Source organism: Vipera berus (assembly GCF_964194415.1).
Source record: "Vipera berus genome assembly, chromosome: 3".
Classification (NCBI taxonomy): Eukaryota; Metazoa; Chordata; class Lepidosauria; order Squamata; family Viperidae; genus Vipera; species Vipera berus.
The window spans coordinates 56,910,872-56,932,551 of NC_138204.1; the positions used below are offsets into that span (position 1 = coordinate 56,910,872).

At 38.9% G+C, this 21,680-nt stretch overlaps 1 protein-coding gene across 1 annotated transcript in view; it reads right to left on the bottom strand.

Moving 5' to 3' along the window:
* The window catches only part of ERI3 (ERI1 exoribonuclease family member 3), a 249,715-nt gene that overhangs the window by 186,850 nt on the left and 41,185 nt on the right, over positions 1-21,680 (bottom strand). The window contains exons 4-5 of the mRNA XM_081322277.1: positions 16,785-16,844; positions 5,764-5,855 (exon numbers count right to left, since the gene is read on the bottom strand). Of these exons, the coding sequence (XP_081178403.1) occupies positions 5,764-5,855; positions 16,785-16,844 (152 nt within the window). The remainder of the gene's footprint in view (positions 1-5,763; positions 5,856-16,784; positions 16,845-21,680) is intronic.

Below are 21,680 nucleotides of genomic sequence, written 5' to 3' on the forward strand. Positions count from 1 at the left end.
ATTTATTTATTTATTAATGGGACTTATATCCCGCCCTATCTCCCGAAGGACTCAGGGCAGCTAACACATTTATGAAAATGTGTGTTGTTCTCATAGGAAGAATGAACAAAATATGGAATGAAACAATGATTTAAGTAGGTGAAATTTAAATTTCAGTGGGAGAGTCTAAACTATAACATCACACCTCAATAAATTGACATATAATAAAGTTCAAACAAGCTGTAGAATAAGCTGTTGGAACTTCTAAAATCACAGCTTCCTCAGCCTACTCAAAATAGTTGACTGCTGGCTTCTCTGCTGATTCAAATAAAATGCCTCAAGCAAAAGATTAAACCATACTTTGATTTAAGACAAGATATGATAATTGGAATGCTATCTGTATGTTTCCATAAAATTCAATCTGAAAGCTACGCTTTAGGTCTGATTCTTCTGGACTACAGCTCGGCCTTCTGTTAGGACAACTCCGGGAAGTAACACAATGCAACAAATGCGACAATTAGAAAAGAAAACTCAAAATCCTTTTCTCAGAGGATGCCTGTCTTTCAAAACACAATACTATATATCTCTTCCCAATCACACTGTTTGAAAAAGGCAGAATTTGCCACAAAATATAGGGGGGTAACATTGAGCCGAGCTTTTGTGCTGCAATTCTTTCATCTCGCCCTACAAGGAAGCATGATTCAATGCTGTTACAAGGGATACATAACTGATTGCTTATAGCAATGAGTATACTTCCAACTTTGCTGTAAATCCCTCACTAAATTGACTTCCCAGATGTGCTTCTTAGACAAACTCTAAAGCCTGGCCTACCAGCTTTCCATTCTCAAATAGTTCCCACCAAAACAAGTCCCTTTCCATTTGTTCTTAGCCTTAAGGTTCCATAAGCTTAACAAGACTGAATCCCAAATCATATATTTCAATCTGGCAGCTATAGTGTCTCTTATCTGTAGCTTCAGGTAGTTTTTCTTTAATTAAGAGTATTTCTTTGCCAATGGAAATGGAGGACATTTTATATCCAGAATGAATGGACCTCTCTCATTAGATCCACTGCTGTCATGAAGTATTCAAGCTGTGAGATATGGTTCATTCTCTTTTCTGTTCAAGGACTTTTCTTTCTTTAGTAGAGAAAGGTTTTAGAATGAGTGACTCATATTTGCCAAATTTGACATGAGAAATATTGACGTGAAATGCCTTTATCAGGACAAGCCTTCAGAAAGGTGATGTTCCACTCGGGAACTTTTTTTCTCGTTAAAAGACACGGCATCTCAATAAGGAAAGAAGGGTAGTGAATAGGAAAGGAAGAGCTGTCTCCCTTTTGCCAGCCCAATCGATGTTGATCAGGGGAAGCCAAAATAGTTGATCCACCAATGAAAAGAATGAATACAAAATCAGCACCTCATTATTGATTCTAGTTTTATAGTCACGGTGAGAAGGGAGGCATAATTGTACACCCAGCAATGCACTGCCAATTTCAGATAAGCTCATGACACCACCTGGAAAAAGCAAAGCCTGCGGTTTTTTTAACGCCTCAATACTTATAACAGCCATCAACCCCTAACAAAGAGTGATGTCTCTAAAGCGTTTCAAAATAATGTAACAGTAAGCAAACTATATTATTCCTGGACAGAATTGTTTTCCATCAGTTACCCAAACTATATTATATTGGTTTAGTTACATGCTTTCCATCAGCTACCCATGGGGATCGCAGACTTGCACTGTATCGAGGCCTGCCTTCAAAACTGTTTCCAAGCTTCTGTTAGTTCACAATATGTCTGCAGGACAACTGGCTTGGTGATATGATTTTACTGAACCACTACTTCTCGATATAAATAAAAATAAATAAATAAATAATTTTATTTGTATACCGCCCTTCTCCCGAAGGACTCAGGGTGGTGAACAGGGCAAACATATAAAAATACAAAATACAAAAATTAAAAAGGAATTAAACAAGATGCCCAAGTTAACAATAGATTAAAATACATTTAAAACAACAATAAAATCCAAACCCATCCCCCATCAGGCCAGGCCGGCTTGTTCAAACAAATAAGTCTTCAGATCGCGCCGGAAGGAGCAAAGGTCGGGCGCCATCCGGAGCTCAACTGGCAAACGGTTCCACAATTCCGGCGCGCCCACAGAGAAGGACCTCCCCCTGGGGGCCACCAGGCGACATTCTCTGACCGGTGACACCCTGAGGAGGCCCTCTCTGTGGGAACGCACAGGGCGGAGGGAAGTTGATGCCGGCAGCAGGTTATCCCTAAGGTACTCCGGACCCATGCCATGTAGGGCCTTGAAAACCATTACCAGAACCTTGAATCTTACCCGGAAGACAACTGGTAGCCAATGCAGCTCACGGAGCAGAGGTGTAACATGGGAGTATCGGGAGACTCCCAACACAACTCTCGCGGCTGCATTCTGTACCAGTTGGAGATATGTTTTGGAGACCGGCACAAAATCCTGATTTTGCTCTTCCAGATTCTTCCCTCACTAGAACAAGAATATATTTCCTCTTCATTGGGTATAGTGAGATTCATTTTGCCCATCCTGTTATTTCTGTATAGGACAGGGGTGTCAAACTGCCGGCCTGCAGGCCAGACGCGTCATCCAGAAGCCGCACCGACCCCATTGCCGGCAATGGTGAGAAGGCTCCGATACATTGCGTGACGTCACGTGATGTCACGAGTTTGACATGTCTGGTATAGGATATATCAACATTGCCCAAAATCTTTCACATCTTTTGCTTTGAAATAATTATTTTATTCCCTGGGTAATTTAGTGTAGAGGATAAGGTGCTGGTCTGGAAACCAGGAGATTGTGAGTTCTATCTTTCCTTGAGCATGAGAAACAGATGGGTGTCTTTGGACCAGCGACTCTCTCTCTCCCTAACCCGACTCATAGAGTTGTTAAGGGGGAAAAGAGGAGACAGGAACTTTAAGTATGTACTCTGCCTTGAGTTTACCAAAAAATAAAGAGAGGCTAAAAAAATTCCAATAAATAAATAATATTATATCACAGCAGAGTTCAACTGTTAGCTGTTTCATCAAGACAATCCTTCCACCAGTATTACCACTAATGATAGCAGGAGGCTATGTGTTTTATTTGTATGTGTTTGTTAAGCTGAAAGGTGTATATAAATTATTTTCCTATTGAAAAAGAGCTGTATAATTTTTGGTGGCTCTAGTGACTACCTCTTAGGGACGCGGTGGCTCAGTGGGTTAGGACACTGAGCTTGTCGATCAGAAGGTTGGCAGTTTGGCGGGTAGAATCCCGAGTGCCGCGTAGCAGAGTGAGCGCCTGTTACTCATCCCAGCTTCTGCCAACCTAGCAGTTTGAAAGCACGTAAAAATGCAAGTAGAAAAATAGGGACCACTGCGGTGGGAAGGTAACAGCGTTCCGTGCGCCTTTGGCGTCTAGTCATGCCGGCCACATGACCACGGAGACGTCCTCGGACAAGCGCTGGCTCTTCGGCTTTGAAACGGAGATGAGCACCGGCCCCTAGAGTCGGAAACGACTAGCATGCATGTGCGGGGGAACCTTTACCTTTACCTTATAGTGAGTACCTGAAAAAAAAATACATTAGTGGCTACAGAGAAACTATGGCCACAGGTTGTCTACACTCCTGACTTAACAGGCATTACTGAAAATAATGTGTATAGCCAACAAAAGTGCGTATAGCCAAGGCTATGGTCTTCCCAGTTGCAATGTATGGCAGTGAAAGTTGGACCATAAGAAAGGCTGAGCGCCAAAGAATTGAGGCCTTTGAACTCTGGTGCTGGAGAAGACTCCTGTGAGTCCCTTGGACTGCAAGGCAATCAAACCGGTCAGTCCTAGAGGAGATCAACCCTGACTGCTCTTTAGAAGGCCAGATCCTGAAGCTAAAACTCAAATACTTTGGCCACCTAATGAGGAGGAAGGACTCACTGGAGAAGAGCCTAATGCTGGGAAAGGTTGAGGGCAAGAGAAGAATGGGACGACAGAGAATGAGGTGGCTGGATGGAGTCACTGAAGCAGTAGGCGTGAGCCTAAATGGACTCCAGAAGATGGTAGAGGACAGGAAGGCCTGGAGGAACGTTGTCCATAGGGTCGCGATGGGTCGGACACGACTTCGCAGCTAACAACAACAACTGAAAATACAGACAACCATTTTCCTCCCTTCTTGTATATATTGTGATTTGTTTCAAATGCTAATAAGTAAGCAAAATACTAGAAAACATGTATTTTCAAAAGCACACAATTTTATTCCTCTACAATTATTTGAAAAATGTGTTTAATAAGTGTTATATACACAACAGTATTCTTGCAATTTATTTAATACCTGGCCTTTGTCTTTTTTTTTACCACAGCACCCTATGCTATCCCACTCTCAAAACTGGATTTTAACTCACTAGTTCTCTATCATAAATTAAACAGGATTTAATAATTTGTGCAGTAAATACGCAGTGGCTACTTCCTCTGCGGGTTACCTTTAGACACAATTAAAGTTCACTGAGAAGTGTAAGCGATATATCTTGTAGATCCAACCCTCTCTTGTTTCTTTGATCTCAGAGGCAGCCTACGAGCTCTCCATCAATCCCATTTGCAAAGAGATGTAGCTCAGTTCTGCTTTGCTAAATCTTATTTGGCAATGTGTCTAAACACATGCAAACTTAATTAGTTAAGGGGGAACCTCAGCATTGTAGTGATGGATAAAAGTAAATGGGGAAATGAGACAAGTCAAGATTGGCAACAAACTCTCTCTAATTCAAGCCAAGGCATAGTCTCTGACATATAGCTAATCAGATGTGATACCACTAAGGCTGCTACAGCCAATCTGAAATAAAGTGACAAGCTGATCACTAACAGGTAGCTGAATTTCTTACTTCTGAGAAGCTGGAATCACAAGATCATGAATTTTCTACTTGGCACCAGCAATGCTCAGGAATCAGCCTAATCATCAGCCTCTGAAGCTGTTGTATAAAAAAGATAAATGGGAAGAAGGAATAAATGAGCCATTTTTGTAGCATTTTCTGAATCTGGAATCAAGACTTTTGTGCCATTTAAATGAAAATGCATGTAGAAAACAAAGATGGAGATTAACATTCCCCAAACTGCTCTATTCCATCTCTTATGGGCCATAAAGCTATTTATCCTGCTTCAAGACATAAGCTTCTCTTGTTTTCTGTTTTTTCTTTTTCCATGTCAATTTCATCATATTACTGAGAAAAAATAAACTAAGCAAACCAGCCTATAATTTCCCAGAACTTAATACCCTTTTTAAGACAAGGTAATGCTAGTTGTTTTCTAGTCCTCTAACCCCAAAACCTGACCATGGGGACAACTACATGTTTGGTTTAAATTGTGAAACAAAAATTTTATTGATATTAAAGATCAAATCCTCGTAATATGAAATGTGCTCAAAAGAAATGGTTCTCGCCTATATCACACAGCCTAAATAGTTAGAGAGAATATTTTCAAAAGTAGAAAAAGCCTGCAGTAGAAATGTATCAAAAGGAAGGATGGAGAAGAAACTGGACTTTTATGTCATTTATATATTCATATAAGTAAAAAGTAAGTGCCAAGGTCCTTCATTATTGTGCTTCTAACGTATTTACATGCTGGTACACAGAGGAGTAATGCAGCAAAGTCAGAGCTGACAATTCAACAGGCTGCATGCATCAGACACAGCCCCAAATTAAGAGATGCACAGATGTTCCAGTGCGGAAGAAAAGCTGGCAGGGGGGAAGAATAATCAGAATATGAATACGTAATCCTCTGTCCCATACTTACATTACTTTCAAGTCCCAATCTCCACAGGTAACAAAAATAGACTTGACCGTGGGATCCAAAAGGCCTTCCTTTGCCATCCACTCATCAACTCTCTGAAAGAAACAGACAGAAAGGAGATGAACTTTCAGAGTCATGGAAAAGAGATGCATCAGTTAAATACTGATAAGCCTCACAATCACAAGAGAAGAAAATTGTGATCTTATCCAGGACAGCTGCCTCCTTACTTCCATCTCACCCTGTTTCCGTTTTCATTTCTATAAAGGAAAGTTTGGATCTTTGAAGATTTCCAATAGGAGACACATCAAGCAACCAGTGAAGTGGCGATTTTATCAGGCATCACATTTCTGCTTACAGAACAACTTCTGAAAATTAATATTGCTTGGCCATTTCCTGAATGTCCTGACCCTATTTCAACATCTTAATGAGTAATTATTTATAAAATCATGCTCAGATTCTAAATCAGCTGGCTTAATCAGCCACGAAGCAGCAACAACAAAGCAATCCAAATAAATACTTCCTAACAACAATTCTTCCTTTATTATTCATTTTGTACTCAAGTCTTTCTATCACTAATGAACTATGGTCATAGTGACTAACAATAAGTAAAAGTAGGTTACTTATCACATCATTTTAGCCATTATCTATCCACTGCAGGATGAAGGTCTCTTCCCCATGTCTCCAACCAATAGGGTTGGAAGTTACTAATCAAATACTAAAAAAGAAGACAGCATCCTTTTCATACCTCTACCTAATTGAAAACATGATTGATTGATAACAAAAGGGTAATGGGAATACAATAGAGCCGGAAGGGACCCTGGAGGTCTTCTAGTCCAGCTCCCCGCTCAAGCAGGAGAACCTATATCATCTCAGACAAGTGACTGTCTAGCCTCTTCTTAGAAATCTCCAGTGATGGAGCGCCCACGATTTCTGAAGGCAAGCTGTTCCACTGGTTAATTGTCCTCACTGTCAGGAAGTTTCTCCTTAATTCCAGGTTGCTTCTCTCTTTGATCAGCTTCCAACCAATATTTCTTGTCTTGCCCTCTGGTGCTTTGGTGAATAATGTGACCCCTCTTCTTTGTGGCAGCCCCTCAAATACTGGAATACTGCTATCATGTCTCCCCTATTTCTTCTTTTCTTTAGATTAGCCAAACCCAGGTCCTGCAGTGGGTTGAGATTAGTGCAGCCCAGGAAGGTTTATTCTCACATTTTCAGAAAATGTTCCTCCAATGAGTTTAGAATCCAAGTAGATTTCTTGAAGTTTGGGAAGAACAGTAAGGTTTCCTGTATGGCCAAGTCCAAAGATGCACAGGACTTTGAACTTCGTCTGTAGACAGACCAGTAACCAAGGCGTCTATATTAATAATATGGTCATGTGCTTCATAGGCTCAGTCAACAGCCTGATTTGCAAACATGTTAGATACATATATATGCAATATATTTATATTTCTAAACATTTTGAAAGGCAACCTAAGGTATAAAATTGAAGAAAACCTAATAGTCCAGAGTTAGGCAAAATTATATTTATGGCCAACAACCTAACGATGGACACACCCTTCATTCTCTATCCCTCATTACTCACCAGATCCTTTGCCCCTCATTACTATAATAGTTTTCTGGAGTTCTCAATTTGAAAAAATAATAATAAAATAGGAAGCTGCATGCTGAAAAGAAATGTTCCAATCTCTACCACTATATTTATTTATATAATCTAGGGAAGCTGGTGGCAGCATCCTGAGGTACTAGAGAGACAGGGAGGAATTTTACCAGTTTATTTTATGCCAAATATCTATGTTGTGTAGCCATCATGGCAACTATATAGTCAATTTTTCCCTACCAATCATTTAGTTATAACACTCATATTTTCTCAGAATTCCAAGCACACCCCTACGCCTTGCTTAATACCTCCAGAAACAATGGAATTATTACTAGCCTTAACTGTGAAAATGAATAACTTAGCATCATGAAAACATAGATATACTCAAGATCAAATCCAGAAATAATGCAAACTTTAATTCTATATGTTCAGGAGAAGCATAGCTCCGTCCTTACATCCTAAAATATGATAAGATACAAGCAATAACTACAAGCTAAACTTCTTAAAATTGCACTGAGTTGATGATACTATTTAGATCATGAAGTTCAACCCTCTGCTCAGGGCAGAAATAGAAATGAAAGCAGCCCCTACAACTATTTATCTAGATTTTGCTACGATAGCTAGCAAATGAAAGATTATCTAATGGTTACAGCTAGTATGAGGCCTTAGGAGATATTGAAACTTTTTCTCTAGCATTTAGTCTGAAACTATTTTCCTCTGATATTATCACTGTTCTTATGCTGTAGATTCAGGAATGCTACATTATAGTTTTCTCCTGAATGTACATGATGAATCCAATCATAATCTGTCCCTACTCTAAATTGTCTTTCTTCTTAATGTACTTCTATTTCAAATCTCTCAATTCAGGACTTAGTTTCATGGATATTTTTTATTATTCTGACCTTATCTAACTCTGTTCCAGTTCATCAAAATCATTCTTGGTATAGTGCCTAACAACTGATACAATATGAAGAAACACCAATGCAGAAGAATGTAATAGTTTATCTGAAACTGCAATTCTATGCAGGGTTATCTTTGAAGTCAGGTACATGGATGTGTTTGGTATGTTCTGGAGCCTTCTCCAGAATGGATAACATCTGTCTAGACACAGTTCCTGATGAATGTTTTCAATTCCTGTGCCAAAGGATGAACAAAATCACCTGACCCAAGTGGGTAGGCTGAAAGGATGTATGAATTCACAGAAAATCACTTGAAGAACTGTAATCACAATTATATAACTGGACTCCCATCATGGTCTCTGCAATCACATAAGTGGATGAGTAGCAAATTTCCTAGATGGTAGCAGGTCTGGTCACAGTGTGACTGAAAGGTTTATGGCCCTTTCCTAACTACACCAGACAGGAAACACAACCAGATACGCTAATTCTACTTTACTGTAAGGCCACAATAACAAAATCTTGCAAGGCAGATATTACAAAACTCCTGCCATCTTTTTTACAGCCGGAGAATTTAAGATTACTTTCTGAGTTTCTTTCTCTGTCCATTATGCAGCTGTGGACTATGCCATCTCTTATCTGATTGTTCCCTAGGCAGTATCTCTTTTTGCTCCCCTCCCATTTCCCAAGGTCATCCCCACATTCCAATACCGGCACAGAGATCCTATCTAGAAAACTGGATGAACGAGGACCAATGTAGCTACCTAGTATAATTTGAACCAAAACATGCCAGAGGAAAGCTGCTAATGCTATCAAGGCATTAAGCATATAGATTGGAAGTGGTCATGGCAGTTTGTTTAAATTGTAGCACAGATTAATCATTGCTATCATCAATTTGGAGAACTTTTGAAGGGAATTACCATGCCCTTTGATGAACCTTGAAAGATTCATTAAAACATTGGTCCCGATGAAACTATGTAATGTAATCCAGGTAAAAAGTGATAGCACAGTGGACACTGAATGAAGCACTGATAGTCTGGGGGAGAAAGATTTTTTATTTAAATAGAAAGTCAAAACCTATATTGGAGGTAATGGTTAGAAAGTATCTACTGAGGAGAGAGACACAAAAAGAACATGATATTGTCAGGAAACAGTCACTAGATGAAAGATTTCATAATGCAGGGCAGAATCAGCAGAAGTAATCTTATGACCATGAATACAGAAGGGGAATAAAGTTAACAGTATGAAGGGAATGCATCCAAATATGAATGAAGCAAAAGAAAGTTTCAGCCATCATATGATCTGCTAACTAGAGAACAACCCAGGTTCTAATTCATATTACAGAGGAGATCTTGTATAGAAGTGCATGGAATTGCAGCAATAGTAGGAAGCAACTCCTCTGGCAGTATCTACCATTGGCCCTATGAATTGCAAAACCTGCAGGGGTAAAAGCAAAGACTTCTCATAACTGATCCAGAGAGCTAAATGCAATAAGAACAGAAAGTCTTTTGCTACAAAGCATAATAGCTCAGTATGGGAATACACAACTGTCTAAATAAGGGAATAACTATGGAGATTGAGAAATCTATAGGTGCTATATATTTTTTAAAAACTCTTTTGTTTATGGAGATGCCAATAAGTAAAAGACTGTAAGTGAGGGAAGTGAAAACATGCATCCTGCTACAGAGAAATACAGGAATAAACTTGAAGAAAGTATGCAGACAGCTAGCAAAATATGGTGCAGCTCTAGACATACCTCTGCCATAGAAACAATGGGCTGATTTCCTATGAATTCCGTATGAAAATACTGAAAAATGATTAATGGAACACAAAAGTTGTAGCAGAAGTCCACACATCTTAAAAGCAAACAAGGAAAAACCCCAAACCTCATTAGACAGAATAATCAAGATCATCGATATTATTTGGAGTTTCTAGGCATATATGTATGCACTGTGCTATGTTTTAGGCAGTCCCAACAATCAGCAGGAATCCCTGAGCATGAAATGGTATACTCTATTTCAGGGGTGTCAAACACAATTTCATTGAGGGCCGCATCAGCATTGCGGTTGCCCTCAAGGGGCCGGGTGGGTGTGGCCAGGGTGGGCGTGGCCTACTGGGTGGGCATGGCTAGAGTGTGTGTGGCCTACTGGGTGGGCGTGGCCAGCTCTACATCATTCGCATCAAGGGTGCCTATGGGGGCCTGGGCAGGAGTGGGACAGATCTGAGGGTCTCTGGCAAAAGGAGGGTCTCTGGGCCAGGGCCAAGGCAGTGGGGGCCGCTCCCTCACTGTTTCCAGGATGGCTTCGTTGGCCACATGAAACCACTTCGCGGGCCGGATCCGGCCCCCGGGCCTTGTGTTTGACATGTCTGCTCTATTTGAAAGATTGAGTAGATTTTGGTTAATACATGAGCAGAACTGCAGACAATAGCTGGATGGGACAAAGCAGTTTTACTGTAGTCCCCATTTGCAAATGGTTTTACTAAGCTTCTTAACCATGTCCCAGTTGTCAATGGTTTTTATTGCAGAATAATCCATTCCCATCAAATGGAAGATTTTCAATTCTGGATTTGGCCTCTAATGTCATTCCAGCGCAGCAGAGCTAGGCAAGGTAATGTAAGGCAACAGAACATGTTGTAACTTTGGCTGCCAAGTCCGTTGCATGATGAACCATATTTATTTCCTACTTGGCAAAATCTACTGCTTCTATTTGAAAAACCTGGACTGTTTGTCTTTTGTTCTCTGACAGATTAGAAGGAATGGAAATATCTTCTCTCTTAAAAGAAAATATTTTGCCTGAGAGTTAGTAATACAATACTGTATATGGAGAGAATTTCTGAAAAGTATAACTTGCATCTATGACTATCCAATTTTCTTGCCTTCTTTGTCCAAGGATGTAAAATGTTGTTGATAGTAGAAGTCTATGATATCTCTACTATAAAGAAGATAAAAGTATCTCTTTTATTTTACATTATAAAGATTCTTATTGATTCACAAGTAATTAATTGATATAAGTTAGCGTCCCCCAGAAGTATCCTATTTCTTTAGCAAGACTGGAAGTTTTGTTTTTAGGACTGGTGAAGGGGTAGCATCTTGAAATAACTGGTATATCAAGTATAAATTTGACAGGCTTATTAAAACTCGAGACCTGTTCCATCCTATCAATTCATTCACTGTAGGAATTAAGGACTTCTGAAAAGGAAATGGATTCTTGCTTCAGCTTGAGTATCGAGCAATGATGATGAAGAAGAAATAAAGTAAAATCAAGAAAATGCAATAAAATAAAAAACATTTTGAGCACACTTGGTTCAATTTCAAGGCAAATAAAACCACACTTAGAATACTGTATCCAGTTTTGGTCACCAAATATGTTGAGATTCTGGAAAGAATGCAGAACAGAGCAACAAAGATGATTAGGGGCTGGAGGTTAAAACATGAAGAATGGTTACAGGAATTGGGTATGTCTAGTCTAGTGAAAAGAAGGAGTTAGGGTGACATGATAATAGTGTTCCAATAACTGAGGGGCTGCCACAAAGAAGAGGGGGTCAACCTATTTTCCAAACACCAGAAGGCAAGATAAGAAACAATGGATAGAAACTAATCAAAGAAGGAAGCAACCTAGAACTAAGGAGAAATTTCCTAACAGTGAGAACAATTAACCAATGGAATGGCTTGCCTTCAGAGGTTGTGGGTGCTCCATCACTGGAGGCTCTTAAGAAGAGACTGGACAGCTATTGTCTGAAATGGTATAGGGTCTCCTGCTTGAGCAGGGGTTTGGACTAGAAGACCTCCAAAGTCCCTCCCAACTCTTATTTTGTTAATATGCCATTTTACCAATTTGTTTGCTATGGGAACTGAGGTCTTTGGAAAAAGAGTTGGATGCTTGGCTCCAATCTTAACTGTTGATGAGCTTTCTTTGACCACTGCTTTCAAGACAATTTGAGCTCATCTAACCACTGCCATCCAGTGGTATTTGTTCACTAATCACAGTGCAATGGAGTATTCTGATCAAGATATATATTGTGTTCACAGCATTCTCACAACTAAAGAAATTATTTTTAATAAAGTAAGGTTAGTTTGAAAAGATTTGTACTTGACATTCCATACAGATTTTTAGTAATCTACATTTTGTCGAGGTACAGATTACTTACTTTATTATAAATACTATAATTTTGTTCATGTATGAATGCTGGACTGTCTGTAACTCTCTGAATCCTGTTTCTCCTTTTGGTACCCTACAGCATGTACATTATGTATCTATCAAGCCAAAGCTGCAATCCTGCTCTTTCAACAAGTTCTTCACAATTACCTAGTACAATACAATGTTTTTATCTTAGAGAAGACTAAGAAAAAACAAGAGTTAAGTATTCTAGCTTAATTATCTGCTAACCTTTTCTCCATCTCCATTAAGCAATCGGCATGCTGTTCCTCTCCAGTTCCTTTTATTTTAAACACAATGTAAGAGTATCCTTTTGCTAACCTCTACTCACTATCTATCAGGGCTGTCTGTATTTCCTTTTTACGCATGACCTGTGCATCTTTCCACCTCTTATATACATCCATTTATATTTTCAGATCTTCATTAAGTGTTCTATTGTGGTTATCTTGTGGTGTCCTGTATTTTTTTCCTCTTTGAAAATATTTGTGGTTGTATTTTAAGAGTCACTTTTAGTGTCTCCCTTCTACCTTGCACAACCTTTTCCCATCAGCTTCTGCTGCCATGGAATCCTACTCTATATACTCTGAGTATATTAAAATCTGCTTTCCTGTAGTCCAAATTATATTGATTATTCTCAGCTTTGTTTTTTCTTCAGTTAATAACTCCAGAATTGTATAGCCATTTCCTACAAAGTTCCTGCTATTCTCACTTTATGTATCAAATCTTACCTATTGGCTAGGATCAAGTCTAGGATAGCTAATTTACCTTAGCACTTTCTCCATCTATCGTCTTTGGAAAAAATAACTGTTAAGACAAACCAGAAATTTCTTAGAGACTATGCTTGGTGGAGAATTTCCCATCAGATTTTGAGGTAATTCAAATCCCCAGTCATTAGCATCTGATGCCTTTTTGAACTATCTGAAATTTGTGTTTGGAAATACATCCAAACTTCTCCTTGCCTTAAGTCTTTCAACAATGTAAGAGGCGCAGTCGGAAAATCATGAACCAAAAAATATTTAAGGATTTAGAGAATGGTTTTGATTAAGATCCCATCCAAGATTCAAGGTAAATGGAATTAGTATCTACAGCAAGGTTTGTTTTAAACAGCAAATACTATCAAAGTTTTGGCAAAGGACAGCTTACCTGCTATCACAGAACTATTGGAATTCGGACCAGATTGTCATAGGCATAGTTCCAGTGTCTGATTGAGCCCAAAGAAATATTTTTATCTACGAAACTCTTACTTACGTGCAAGCAAAGCTGAACTGGTGCTATTTAGATTGAGGTTGATGGCCTATTAAGGAACAACAACTTCTTCAAACAACCTTTTTAGCAATCCAATCCTTCTCCCTTTCTACTCTCTACTGTGGTGTTCAGCTTTGAAAGTTGTGCTCTCATAGGTTTGGGGCCTATATCCATGCTTCTAAGTCATGTCCAGTGTTGCACAATCACTGGAATAGAAGGCAATTCTATCAGGACTTTTGTCATCCAACCTTTTATTCTCATCAGCTTCCACTTTTCATAGGAAGATTTATTGGGGGAGGGGATGTTCCTGCTTCTGCTTATTATAAAACAGATACTTTCAAAAGCTTCAATAGTATATGCTATAATTCCAATAGCATAACTTCATTCTCTGTTGATAAAAACAATTTCCAGGAAGTTCATGCACTTGGATTTCTGCGTAGGTGTGGATATTTTAGGATATATTGTGTAATTTATCACTTTGTATTGCTTGTGAACAAGTTGTATGCTTGAATTATGTATTTCAATCATGAGGATTATGCTACTAGGACTTAATTATACCTATCTATTAAAAGTTCAAATTCATCTTGCTTGTCGTGTACTCTCAGTATGAAAGAAAAGTTCTTTACAAGTTAATTGTTCTTCCAGATTTTTCACTGAGTAGTTTAAAAGGTCCCACTACAATTACTCTCTTCCTTCCTTCCACAGTACACAAATCCTTATAAGAAGTATTGACTTGTTTCCTGTATAAAAGCTTGAATCCTGTTTCAAAACTCCAGAAATGTAGGGTCAGCAGCCTCAAGAAGTGAGTAGAAGTAACAAACGAAGACTTAGAATTGTTTTTTTCTTTTGGGGGAGTTTTATTTCCATCAACTTCCATTAAAATAAAAGTCAGACCAAGTTTTTTGAAGGAAGAGATTAAGAAGAAAAATAGATGTCTTAAGCCTCTGACATTTAGTATGTCCCTTAACCCTCCCATCCCCACCCTAACAAATACACACAGAGATTTACATTTAAGTCTTTCCCACTATGATATCATTAGCAAGATACACAAAAGCAAAATCTGAGTTCCAAACCAAAACCAGTTGCCCATTTCTGGTCTAAAGTTCTTGCATTTCTTTTGTATTTCTTGTGGTGAGTAGTTTCCATATTTTAGCTCTTCCTAATTTTTCTCCATGAAATTTTAATGAGCTGGCCACTTACTGTCCCAGTCTTTTTACTGCTTTCTCAAGCACCAAGAATCTATTTTTGTTACACACATTGTTTTCTAGTAGGAAACAAACTCTAGAGAAATATAGAGATGGCATTGAAGAATATAAAGCAACCATTAGTAAAATATGAGGCTAGCCTGGGAAAACAAGAAAGTGCAAGGAAGAAATTCTAGATTGCTTCCCCTTGATTTCTTTATGTAAGGAGAGGACTATCAGTCTTCAAAGATACTGCTAATATACTCTGTATCAGTGAAACAGAATTCTTGTTTTGCCTATTTCCTGACTTAACCTACCTCAAATGGTTGATAAATATACCAGCTTATATTTTCTATTCATTATGGATCCCTGCATGTTATTTTTGATAGTCACAGTGTTCTGGGATCATGTGATCACCTTTTGAAGCCTTGGCTAAAAAGTTGTAAAATGGGGCAAACCTCACTTAACAAATGTCTCGCTTAGCAACAGAAATTTTGGTCTCAATTGTGGTCATAAGTCAAGGACTACCTGTACAATTTTTTTATTCTGGAGGAGTCATCAACCTTTCACTTCAGTTTTAAATTTTCAATTGCCACCATAATAAAGTGGTGTTTTGGCCCACCGTATAACAGTAAAAAATATATTCATTCCATAAGTCCTGTCTCTCTGCTGCACTGAACTGTATTACAGCATTAAAAGGTAAAAGTAAAGGTTCCCCCGCACATGCGTGCTAGTCGTTTCTGACTCTGGGGGCCGGTGCTCATCTCCGTTTCAAAGCCGAAGAGCCAGCGCTTGTCCGAGGACGTCTCCATGGTTATGTGGCCGGCATGACTAGATGCCAAAGGTGCACGGAACGCTGTTACCTTCCCACCGTAGTGGTCCCTATTTTTCTACTTGCATTTTTTATGTGCTTTCGAACTGCTAGGTTGGCAGAAGCTGGGACAAGTAACAGGCGCTCACTCTGTTACGCGGCACTTGGGATTCGACCCGCCAAACTGCCGACCTTCTGATCGACAAGCTCAGCGTCCTAACCCACTGAGCCACCGCGTCCCTTCAAATTACAGCATTAGTACTAACTAAATTAACAGGAGGCAGGGTCTTCTCGGGCTTTTTTCATGGCTCTGATAAAGGAATGAGATCCTGTGGGTGGTGAATAAACTATTAAGGTTATTAATGAGAAGATAAAAGATAGGCCTTCTCCCAGGATTAGTTGAAGCAGATCTCAATGGAGTGTATGGAAGGCTCGCTACTGAATGCCATTCAGGATACCCAGCTGTCTGTTTTCCTTTCACCAAGCAATTCCATATTATCACTGAAGCAAGGGAATGCAACTTCACCCTTTAATCAGATTTCCTCATGCAGCTGGGGTTGCAATTATTTTGATCAAGAACTATTAGGCCCCAATCCTGGAGGGAGCAAAACATTACACCATAGTGGGGAAGTATTCACACCTCTTGAAGAATTCCATTCACAGAGACCAAACACCAAAAGCTATTGATTGTGAAAATACTTTCTGCTAGTTAAGCTTTAAATGCTATAAGAATGCCACTTAAACCAAATGGCATTATTAAGATTACGTCCCATGTTTAGATACCCTATACAAAACGGTTTATTACTAAATATTTAAATTGATATGTATATTATCTAATTAACTTCCATACAGTATTCTTAATGTAACACTGAAAACCACCTCCAATAAAAGAATTTCCTCTACATATACCTCCTCAAGGCTTTGGGCAAGAGTCAAACACCTTTGACATGAACAGCTGGAAATGACAGATCAATGGTTCAATATTCACTACAGCATGTCACTGATGTGACAGCAAATGTTATTCTAATGAAGCTGTAATCATAGTCAAATTATGTGGTTCAATACACAAGAAGAAGAAGGGGGGGAAGGGAGAAATAAGATCAAGGGTCAGGAACGAAAGGTTATTCTGCTTACCTCAAGCACTTGCTGGAGACTGGGTTGTCCATCCACCATAGCCTGAATAATTCCAGTCAGCTAAAACAAAAGAAATGCAGAAAACACATATTAGTGAAAAACTAAACAGCCACAGAAAAATAATAGCTCACCTCCATCCCACCCACCCCCTTTTTTGTTACTGTTGCTGCTTTCATTGATTTTTTTTTAAAAAAAATACTAAATACTAATGCTAAAACACAATACACAAAACATCAAAGGACAAATAACAAAGACAAGGAAGAATACGAAAAACTAAATGCCATCTTTTATTTTGTTTACTGGACTTCTTAAACACAAACAGAATATAATTGATCATTGCGGCTGATGGCAATAGAACTTCTCTCCAAGTCAGATGGATGAGCAAATGTCTTTCACTTAAAGCTTACATTTAGCTTATTGGCTGGAACCATTGTATTTCTATTAATTACTTTATTCTTTGTCACTAAGCTATCTCTTTTTATCTTGTTGTACACAAAAATCTTAAAACCAATTGTTCGCAGTGCTGAACTGGGAGTTAGGCTAAATTTCTTCTATGCTCCTTTCCAGAGCTAGAGAGATTATCTGGTGATAATATATGTTGAGGTCCTCTCCCAGTATTTTTTTGTCATAGAACTGAGGTTTTCTAATTGCTGATAATTTAAAGACAATTCAAGCTGTGTTCCAAAGCCTAAGAATTTTAAAAATATCATATCTATGTGGTTCAAACAAAAGCTTTTTTTTTGTAAACTAAATATTGTGAGGCCAAATCATTCTATTTTTTTCAACTATTTTGACAATTTTGTTGCTATAGGAAAACTTCTGATGCCTTATTTCAGGGGTGTCAAACTGCCGGCCCGCGGGACGGATGCATCATAGCAAAACTGTGCCACCCCATTGCCGGCAATGGCAAAAAAGTCGTGATACGTCGCAACATGTCACATGACGTTGCAAGTTTGCCTTATTTCATAACACAGGTAGTCCTTGACTTATGACCACAACTGAGCTCAAACTTTCTGTTGCAAAGTGAGATTTGTTAAGTGAGTTTTGCCCCATTTTACAATCTTTCTTGCCATAATTGTAGCAATGCCAAATTGTTAAGTTAGTAGTTGTTAAGTTAGTAACACAGTTATTAAGTGACTCTGGCTTCCTCACTGACTTTGCTTGTCACAATATCACAAAAGGTGATATTGTAACCCTGGGACACTGCAACTATAGTAAATATGATTCAGTTGCCAAGTGTCTGAATTGATCATAAATCACTTTTTTCAATGAAGTTGTAACTTTGATCGGTCATTAAATAAATTGTTGTAAGTCAAGGACTACCTGTATATGTATTTTACTTGGTAAGTTTAAATAATTCACTATATTTTCCAGTTTCTTTTGAGCCACTTTGCCATCATTTGGCATTCCTACATCCTTAGGTAAAGCCTTGTTTTCTTCAACTATTGTCATGTCAAACATATTGCATTCTATATATCAGCCTGAATTTGGAAGATCCATAAAAATTTTACATACTAATTTTGGGGCACTCTTTCAAAATTATGGTCATACTAATATTCTGGGCATCAATTCCAACATATCATTTTGCCATACAACCATGTCTGGACAATATTGCTGCAACCACTTTTAAGGTAGTCAAGAGACTTGCCTTTCTCCTTGTGTAATCTATATTTGCTGTTTCCTGTTGTTTTTTTAAATGTTGTTTTATGGCACTTGCTACTGCTTGTTTCTATGCTATAAATGTTCGTTCTTATGCTTCCTTCTTGATGGATCTAATCTGAAGTCATTACCAAGTTTATTACTACATTATTTTCGGTATTGACCATGCAGGTTTATCTTTCCTATTTTTCATTCACTGTTATAAATAATCAGTTCTGTAGGTTCCCTCTGATTCCATCAGATTCAAGAGTTTGCCTTGCAGACCTTAATATTTGCCCGCTTTTATATAATTATTTAGACCTCTGATTTCATCTTCCACTATCTGGCTCACATACAATTAAAGACTACCAATTTTCCTTGGTAAACACAATCTATGTTTGCTTATTGGGTGAAGGGATGCATTGTCAGAAGTTAGTCTTGTGATCTAAAGTATCTAGTTCAGTTTTTGTCCAGTCAACAACAGTTTTTGTGTAGTATATTAGAGAGGACAGTCTAAGTATTAATAGATTTGATAATTACACCAATTCAGCTCCAATATTTTATCAGATATTCCAAGTTTTATTTTTCACTTGAGCCTGCAAAATAGTGTTTGTTTCTAAAACACCAAGCTATTCACAAAGACATTTTATTTGCCCCACTATCTGGGTAAAAGTTAAACAAATAATTGTAAAAATAGCAATTGGATTGCCTATAGAATAAAACATTTATAGATCTTTTGGTGCCAAAAGTGTATGATGGGATACCTGATAAGGGAATATTAGGCATGAAATAGAGATATTTAATTAGACTTTATTACAATTATATCAAAATCAGGTAAAGATCATACCAATGTGCTAATTATCATCCAATCTCACCTATTAATGTTGATAGTTATTAACAGCAGTGCTAGCAAACAGATTACAGCAAATGTTACTGGTTGTTATTAAAAATGATCAAGCAGCAAACAATATTAGGTTAGTTATAGCCTTAATAGATTTGAATAAAAATGAAGACCAATTTATAAACTTAGTGTTAGATGCTGAAAAAGCTTTCAACAAAATATATAGTCAGTATATGTTTGCTTATTAAATAGGTTCAGATTTCATATGAAATTCATAAAATGGATCAAGATAATATTCGAGTTTCCTCCATCTAAAGCTAGGTCAAGGATAAATTTTATGCTATTTTCCTATTATTTAGAGCAGGGGTGTCAAGCTCAATTACATTGAGGGCCGCATCAGCATTGCAGTTACCCTTGAGGGGCCGGGTGGGTGTGACCAGGGTGGGCGTGGCCTACTGGGTGGGCGTGGCTGGAGTGTGTGTGACCTACTGGGTGGGCATGGCCAGCTCTACATTGTTTGCGTCAATGGTGCCTATGGGGGCCTGGGCAGGAGTGGGACAAATCTGAGGGTCTCTGGCAGAAGGAGATGGGACTGGGGCAAGTGCCAAGGCATGGTCCACTGGAAGAGCTTCACTGTTCCTCTCAGGCCATGTGGGGGGGGGGAGGCTGGACGGTGGTGCGGAGGTCAAATGCCCAGCCCAGCCCTCAAGTACCCGCAGCACTAAGCCCAGCCCCACTTCGAGCTCTTCGAGCTCTCTGGCCCAGGCTGAGGATTAATCTTATTTTAACTGGGGTTTTATTTAGACAGGGACACATATAATTTCTTTTAAAATTTGTTTTTAACTTTTGTATTTTGGTTTTTTTAATCACCCTGTAAACCGCCCTGAGTCCTTCGGGAAAGGGCGGTATATAAATGTAATAAAATAAATAAATAAATAAATAAATAAATACTTCCCCAAGGGGGCGCCCTGCTGCTGTGCTTGCTGTCCTTAGCCAGGTTGCTCATGATGGGTATGAGGGCAACGTCAAGAGGGAGGCCCACTTCCTCTCCATGTGAGGAGACCTGGCTTTGTATCCAAAACTTCCTTAGCAATAGGATGGGAGACCCCCCAGGTTAGGCCAGGAGGCGGTGGCAAGGGGATGGTGAAATGGCAGCAGGGAAGGACTAAGGCAGGACTTCCCTCAGACCCTCCCTCTCTCCTTCCTTCCTTCCTTCCTTCCTTCCTTCCTTCCTTCCTAAGAACAGAGTGATGGGAAAATATTTGAGATGAGGGAGGGAGAAAAACAGGGAAGAAATGCAGCTGGGGAAGTGTCATCCTTCATGAGGAATGAAGAAATGCACCATCATCTGGAAGTGGCCAGCACATGGCCCTCTCCTCACAGCGCTGAGAGGCTGAGCCGGGTGGCACAAATCTGAAGAGAAGCACAACGCTGCCCAGCCCCTAAGCCTGCCTGAAGTAGCCAGGGCCATGTGCTGGCCACTTCCAGGCGATGGTTCATTTCTTCATTCCTCACAAAGGGTGATATCTCCCTAGGGGGCAGGGCCGATGCGGCAGGGGAAGGTCCCTCAGTTTCCAGATGGCCTTGTGGAGCTAAGACTGAATGTATTTCAGCATAGATGGCCACCACAAAATTGTACATTGGCTCCTGGCTGGCCTGGGCCGGAGCCAAGGCAGCGGGGGCCATTACCTCACTGTTTCCAGGATGGCTTTGCGGGCCACATGAAACCACTTTGCGGGCCGGATCTGGCCCCCGGGCCTTGTGTTTGACATGTCTGATTTAGAGGAACCAGACAAGGTTTTTTTCTTTCAGTTTTTCTTTTTGATATTTGTTTGATATTTGTTTGATATTTTTGATATTTGTTTGATATGAAAAATTGAATGAAAGTGGGAATATTGACAGAGGATGAAGATGAATTTTTAACATATGCTATGCTGAGAGATGAATTATCATCTATCAGATGTAACTCAGTGGCAATATTTACAGTTACAGTATCTGTTAACAACATTGTTTGGAGAAACAGCACTTTCAGCTTCTGAGACATCCAAGATACTACAACTGGTTAAATCTTTTAAAACTAAACAAACTATTAGTTTCTATATCAATAAATCAATTTGATATGCAGATGGTAAAAGATAACTGTAATAAAGAATTAGAGGTGCCTATATTGCCTAGACAATGGGAGAGTATCTTAACTTCTAAACTTGGAGTGTCAATGGACCTTAACCTATAACATAAACCAAAAAATATTTAAAATGTATTGGATTCCATTACATTTGTATAAAAAAGGATTGTCTGAGACAGCATTTTGTGAAGATATAATATGAACATAATGCTCCCTTAAAATATGTGTTTTTACAATGTCCTATACTTACTGAGTTTTGTGAGAAAATAGTGGACTATATAAATGTGACTAT